General features: G+C 46.3%; 1 protein-coding gene across 1 annotated transcript; it reads right to left on the reverse strand.

The window, feature by feature from the left end:
* Positions 1-435: 435 nt before the first annotated feature.
* Positions 436-7031, reverse strand: tomm20b (translocase of outer mitochondrial membrane 20b). The gene is made up of 5 exons (XM_080463051.1): positions 6594-7031; positions 4953-4999; positions 4353-4434; positions 4113-4255; positions 436-633 (listed from the first exon to the last, which is right to left on the reverse strand). Exons 1-5 carry the CDS (start codon positions 6715-6717, stop codon positions 589-591), a joined length of 441 nt encoding a protein of 146 aa, XP_080319177.1. The 5' UTR covers positions 6718-7031; the 3' UTR covers positions 436-588.
* Between the last annotated feature and the right edge of the window lie 238 nt (positions 7032-7269).

A 7269-nucleotide genomic window follows, 5' to 3' on the forward strand; every position in this document is an offset into this window, starting at 1 on the left:
GGGGTTCTGGTGTGGACGATCTTTTACATGAACCGGGGTTCTGGTGTGGACGGCACCGGTCACATCATGAGCACCTGCTGTGTCGTACTTCAGAGCTCAGGCTCAAGCTTTGGTCAGTAGAGCAGCACGTACATTTATTCTTTCAAATCCAAACTCAATTACAACAGAACAACTTTGTAGTTGGGTCAGTTTATTCCTTTTTTCAAATAAACAACCACTTTTCTAAAGTGTCTCCAAATCTACACCAAAAAAACAAAGGCTGACAAAACAAATACTCAGTGAAGCCTCCGAGCAGGAAAACCTTCCTCCAGAACCTGACGGCGACGCCACAGTGTGAGTCTGGTACAGCAGGTGAGAGCGTCATGAGAGGCTGAAGGAAGCAGCTCGGGGGGCGTTTCAGTAAAACCCACCCACAGGATCGAATTCAATCATGGAGAGATGCAGACACACTTACTTTTATTTTCTGCCTTTTAACAAATTAAATATTTTCACTACCCAAAATGAGTGAATGAAGCTAAAGAGAGCTCGAAAAATGAAGAAGTGATGATCAGCTGCTGTCGTCCAAGGCGTCGCTTCTTCTTATCGCTGTTATTCTATATCGTCCTCGCTGAGACTCTGTGCACTCACGATACGCTGCAGAAAAGAAAAAGCTCAGCTCAGTGGGACAATCAGCAGAAGAACTTATAGGAGGGATGAAATGGTTCTGAAACTCTGAGGAGTGTGGCAGATACACTAATCCTCTTCCTCACACCGTCATTTTAACAATCAATTCATAGTCCTCACAGATGCTCACGCTGCACGAGACAAATGTCAATAAAAACGTCTGCAGACTCTGAACACACGCCGACCAGCAGCAGGAATGTGTTGTGTGTTGTGTAATCCTGTCGACTGAGTAATCACTGAAAAATACACCTAAACTGAGTGTCAGCGTTGTGGCATTAGGAAAGAAATCCCCAAAGAGAGGAGGAGGACAATATGGACATGGTGGTGGCTCAGAGAGAGACAGAGGACAATATGGACACGGTGGAGGCTCAGAGAGACGGAGGACAATATGGACATGGTGCTGGCTCAGAGAGAGACAGAGGACAATATGGACACGGTGGAGGCTCAGAGAGAGACAGAGGACAATAAGGACACGGTGGTGGCTCAGAGAGAGACAGAGGACAATATGGACATGGTGCTGGCTCAGAGAGAGACAGAGGACAATATGGACACGGTGGAGGCTCAGAGAGAGACAGAGGACAATAAGGACACGGTGGTGGCTCAGAGAGAGACAGAGGACAATAAGGACACGGTGGAGGCTCAGAGAGAGACAGAGGACAATATGGACACGGTGGTGGCTCAGAGAGAGACAGAGGACAATATGGACACGGTGGAGGCTCAGAGAGAGACAGAGGACAATATGGACACGGTGGTGGCTCAGAGAGAGACAGAGGACAATATGGACACGGTGGAGGCTCAGAGAGAGACAGAGGACAATAAGGACACGGTGGTGGCTCAGAGAGAGACAGAGGACAATATGGACACGGTGGAGGCTCAGAGAGAGACAGAGGACAATATGGACACGGTGGAGGCTCAGAGAGAGACAGAGGACAATAAGGACACGGTGGTGGCTCAGAGAGAGACAGAGGACAATAAGGACACGGTGGAGGCTCAGAGAGAGACAGAGGACAATATGGACACGGTGGAGGCTCAGAGAGAGACAGAGGACAATATGGACACGGTGGAGGCTCAGAGAGAGACGGAGGACAACCTGGAGTAATGTTGCAAAGGAAGCTTGAAATAAGTAGTCGTTAGCATCTACTAGCATTTTAGATTTGCACTTCCTGTTCTGGTCTTTTATTTTCCAACTAAACACTCAATGTAAATGAACTAAACAGGCTGCAGGTCGCCGCAGCTCCATTCACCCAAACATCTGACACTGTGGAGTATTGATCGCAGGCTTACGAGCACCAACTCGGCCGTCTGAAGAACCTTGCACCCGGCGCCGCGTACGGCCACCAGCTGGAGCGCCGACCACAGATTTTACTACGATTCTCCCATCTTTCATCTCTGACGGCCCAAATGGCCCGGTGTATTTGAGCCTTTAGGGTGCTTTCACACCAGGATATTCTGGGTTGGATTGGATTGGGGGGAGACACTGACAGTTTTCACAACTTCATTTGTTTGGGTTGTTTCACACTGCATTTTGAGCGCTATCGCCCCAAACAAACGCTGCCCAGAGAGGAAGAAAAGAATGACAACAAAAAAACTGGCATTATTGATTGGTCTGGACCGAAAAGGAAAATCCCGTGGCGACAAGTGCTAATTAGCTCATGGCTAATGGGTAGCCATGAGCAACCGCGACATACATCTTCAGACCAGATATCAATGAGCACCGTTCTCTCTACTTCTTCCTCTCTACTCCATGCCTGCCAAGATGTTTTCTAACTTTTTCTTTCTGGGTCTGTTTCTTTGTATTCACGCCATTAGCTTTTTACATTTTTTTTTAACTGCCCAAAATGGACTGTGGGTGTGTCGTAGAGGTCACGCGCTCTCGCTCCGTTGGCTGGAAAGACCGCTGGAAGCAGGAGGGTCTGCAGATAGTCCCCGACACGTTCTCATTGGCTGTGATCCAGACCTCAGTTCATTTGCAAGTGAGCCGAGACCCACGTTAAGAAGTGGATCAGAGTTTCCTTGTTTGATCCACATCAGAATTCAGGGGAGCGTTCACACAAGCCCAACTGAAGCAGACTTTCCCTGAAAGTCTCTGAAGTGAACTCTGGTCCGGATCAAAGAGGGCTGCTGTGAACAGACCCATAGAGCAGCTGCTGGCGCCATGGTGCTAAATCAGGGCTCTGGGACCTACAACGTTTAGTGGAAATGAATGTGGCTTAACCGAGCTTCCAATAAATTACATGGACATAAAAACTTAATGTTTGTTAATAAATTCCTTCACTGCAGCTGCTGCATGTCGACTTTCCAACCAATTGTGTTTCTGGGGAAACTAATCCTGAAACAAAAATACAAAACAACCAAAAATCGAATAGTAGCCTCAGAAGAAAATAGGGTTGAAATGGGGGGGGGGTCCCACACCTTTCAAGAAGCACTCTGGGATCAAACTGCCTGGAAAATGTCAAGCAATCACTACAGCTGTTGGTTTGGGGGGTTAGGGTTAGGGTTAGGGTTAGACTGTCGCCCGAAACAAACACTGACTAGAGAGGACGCTAAGAAGAAACTCGGCTCAGACCGAAAGAAGCAGTCCCGCCTCTTTATCTCATGGGGGCTAGGCTAATTAGCTCATGGCTAATGGATAGCCACAAACAACCGCGGTATATCGTCTTCAGACCAGATATCAGTAAGAGTCTTCCTCACGACTTCCTCCTCAATACTCCACGTCTGCCTACAAGATATTTTCAAGCTTTTTCTTTTTGCTCCTGCTTCTTCTGATTCGGGCAGTTAGCCTTGTTTGTTTACTACCCAGAATGCACTGTGCTCCTCATCACGTCCTCTGAACCGAGACCCACGTTTTCAACATGACCAGAGAGGCGTGTTGGATCTGGTTCAGAGTTTGGGGGAGCGTTCCAGACGCCCAAACGAAACGGTCCCAGACATTCTCTGAAGAGAACTCTAACAGGGAAACGTGAATGCGCCTTTAATATGGACAGATATTTTTAGTTTCAACCACGCTGGTTTATATGTCCGAATGGTGGAGAAAACATGACGAAGAAGGAAAACACTTTTTAAGTCACTTTATGTTTTAAAATAAACAATGAAACTGCCAAAATGGTCACAACAACTGAAAACAGTGAAATACTTCAAGTCAATAAAATGGTTAAAAAAAAAAAAAAAGATAAACCAGTTTAAGATATTAAAATGGGTTAAACCACTACAAAGGGCAACAAAAAAAAAAGCCAAAAATGCCCAAACAACTAAGATAATTAAAAACAAAAAAAATGTCTTTAATGGTTTAACAAAGTATTTTGTGGCTCCAGATAAATTTTCTGTTTTGAAAAGTAGGAAAAATGAATCATTTAGTCATGACGGCTGCAGACCTGCGATCTAACCTGAAACTGAGGTATGAACTACATGGTGGGATTATTAGGACCAGTATCGGGGGTGAAGTGAGGTACCTGGCTGATGCTGGGCAGTTTGGTGAGCAGCATCTGAAAGACGGGCGGCGGCAGGGTCTGCTGCAGCACCTGCAGCAGCTGCTGAGGCTGCCCACACACGGCGATGGCGTTGGTCAGGTGGTCCACACCTTTCTCATAGTCTCCTGTAGACACACACTCATTGTTCCATCTGCAGGCTTCACTCCAGATGTGAGTTCTCTGTCAGGTGATGTGTGAGCAGTGTGCAGAGTGAAGTGTTACCCTGAGCCAGCAGCTCCTCGCCCAGCTGAATCTCCTCCAAGAAGAACTTCTGCACAGCTTCAGCGTCTTTCAGGTCTGGAAGCTGAAGAAGAAAGGGAAGCAGATGTAAAGACACCTTCAACGTAAACTAGACTTTACATCGTTTACAATTCTATGAACAACAGTGACAAAGTCATTTAAAACACAACTCTTCTTTGTAGTGGCAAGTGGGCGGATGTCATATTTTAATAGATCGTTGTTTGCTTAGCATTCTTACTTTTGCTGTCAAATTCTCCCCCGAACTGAAGACTGGATGTTGTAATACATTTTGTAATAAATGAGCATTTTGACGGACTGTGAGACAGAAAGTAATTTTTAATTCACATTCTTACAATGAGCTGATTTTAGTGGGTCACAATTCTAAAAATAATGCCACTTTTAAAATCTCTGCATATAAATTGTGAAAAATAATCAAACTTTTTAACACAGAGTGCATGTACGGTCCGAAGAGTCGGGTTTACTGGGAACTACATTGACTTCCCACGAGGAGAGACAGATGTGTCTGGCAGCTCCTTACAGATACACACTATAGTTAGAGGAACACATCTGATGTGTGCTGACCTTTGTTAGGCCCGCTCGCTCCTTAGTTGCTTTCTGCTTTCTTCTCCCTACAATAAAGAACAAACACACAATTTAAATGACAAGTTTCAAACTCATTGTCACACCACTACCAAGTCAAAAGTGTCTTCTTATTAGGCTTCAGCGTCTCTCAGGACAGCACCATCACCGACAGCTTGTCTTGTTTCTACATCTTCTTTAACACACTTAGACAATAGCGGGTGATTGTTGGAGTAACATATTATTATGTCATTTTTTTCTCCCTTAACATTTGTTGTGATTTTTTTTTTTTTACAATTAAAAACTACATTAGACGTCTGCAAATGTAGGACAAAAACTTATTTTGACACTTTGCAAATTCATTTTTCAACAAATTTAAACTTCGACATGAAGAAAACACGTCTCCCATACATGCACATACAGCTTTCCAAAACCGGAACTTATGTTTCATGAAATTTACAAAAAAAAATGCAAATGAGATGTATCATCATTTTTTTTACAAATTTTATCCGTTGTTATACTTTTTTCAATCAGAAATTGCTGCTTTCTAAAAACTTCCCACTGAACCATGCATGAGAACAAGTGTCTTTTTGAGGAATCAGTCACATCCGAACTGGGATGATGTTGAAAAACAGTACAAGACAAAGTTATTGTCTTTTACCATGAGTCTGTAGTCCAACACCAGGAACGCACAATGCTCCAGAGACCCCTCTTTTACAAGACACAGGTTCTCTGCCCGTCTTGAGGACAGCAGCACCAGACGAGACGGCCCCTCAGCGTGACGAGGACCCTAAAGAGGATCAACCCCCGCAACGCTGCAGGCCCTGATAACATCTTTTGGGGGGGGGGGGGGGGGGGGGGTACTGAAGGACTGTGCTCACCAGCTGTCTGAGCTGCTGACAGACGTCTACATCACCTCCCTCTCAAAGGCAGCTGCTTCAACCTGCCGCCATCATCCCCCTCCTTAAGGGCTCCACAGTGACCGGCCTGAAGGACTATTGGCCGGTAGCCCTCGCAACAATAGTCATGAAGTGCTGTGAGAGGCTGGTTAAGGCCGGGCCATGGATGTCACTGTGGACCCTCATCAGTACCTACAGGAAGAACCACTCCACCATGGTGCCATTTCTGGATTTCAGGAAGAGCAGACCAATTGGTCCCCTTCACCTGAGACGTGGTTGGTAGTACAGGCCCCTGGTTGGCCTCTCTCAGAGCCACGACAGCATCATCATCATCATCATCATCATCATCATCCTCCTCCTCCTCCTCTTTTTGGGGAGATTTAAATGCCACAATCCTGATGCTCCATTCAAGTGTATGTTTTGGACGTGGTATTGTTCAGTGATCGTGTTTACTTAACCCTGCTGGCTGCGAGTCAGCGTGTGTTGGTGCAGGTTGAACACAGTAAACTTCATTTCGAGGTTATAGTTAATCTCCTGCAGTGTGAGAGGCTGTGACTGCTGCAGTGTGTGCAAGGCTCGAGACGGTGGAGGATGGAGGCTGTCTAAACCCATTCGAGCGCCAGAGTCGTCAATGTGATTAAATCCTGGTCCGGACCTGGTCCCGGTCACGTTCCGGACCTGGTCCCGGTCACGTTCCGGACCTGGTCCCGGACCCCGGCCTGACGCAGGAGAGGTCAGCACTCACGTTCTCGCAGTCTGTTCTTGAAGTTGGGGTCATTCCGTCTCTTCCTGTCGAAATAAATGCAGTAGCCGACGAACAAAGCCCCGCAGACCCCCGCGGCTATCGCGCTGGTCTTCCCCCCCATCATCGCGCTTGGAAAGCGGGGTGTCCAGACGTTCTTATCAACGTAAGCTCAGGTTTTCTTCTCCAGTGGTCGTTTTGTGTCGGCGGGGACGGAGCGACGCAGGAAAAGAAGGACCCGAAGGCCCCCTCCGTGGGACTGCCTGAAGATGCCTGACTGAAAAACTAAATCTACATAGTTCGAGTTTATTTGGCTCAAAAGTACACACATCAGTCTTCACAGAGGGGTGGTGTCAGTACCACATTTATAAAAAATAGAAAATTATTTCTGTACAGTGTGAACCAAACAATACTGTATTATGACAACCGCCAGGGGGCAATACAGAGGCAAAGCTTCAGAATATCACATTACACAAACACATTAAAACGTCACTACGTCAAACGTCAAAACGGCAATAGCGCCCCCAACGGGCAACTGTTGTAATTGCACGACGTTGTTTAGGTGGTTTGATCCACTCTCAAAATGCAGTGTGAAACAACCCAACCAAATGAAGGTGTGAAATCCAACCCAGAATCTCCTGGTGTGAAAGCACCCTAAAGGCTCAAACACACGGGGCGA

Source organism: Lipophrys pholis, assembly GCF_963383615.2.
Source record: "Lipophrys pholis genome assembly, chromosome: 5".
NCBI lineage: Eukaryota > Metazoa > Chordata > Actinopteri > Blenniiformes > Blenniidae > Lipophrys > Lipophrys pholis.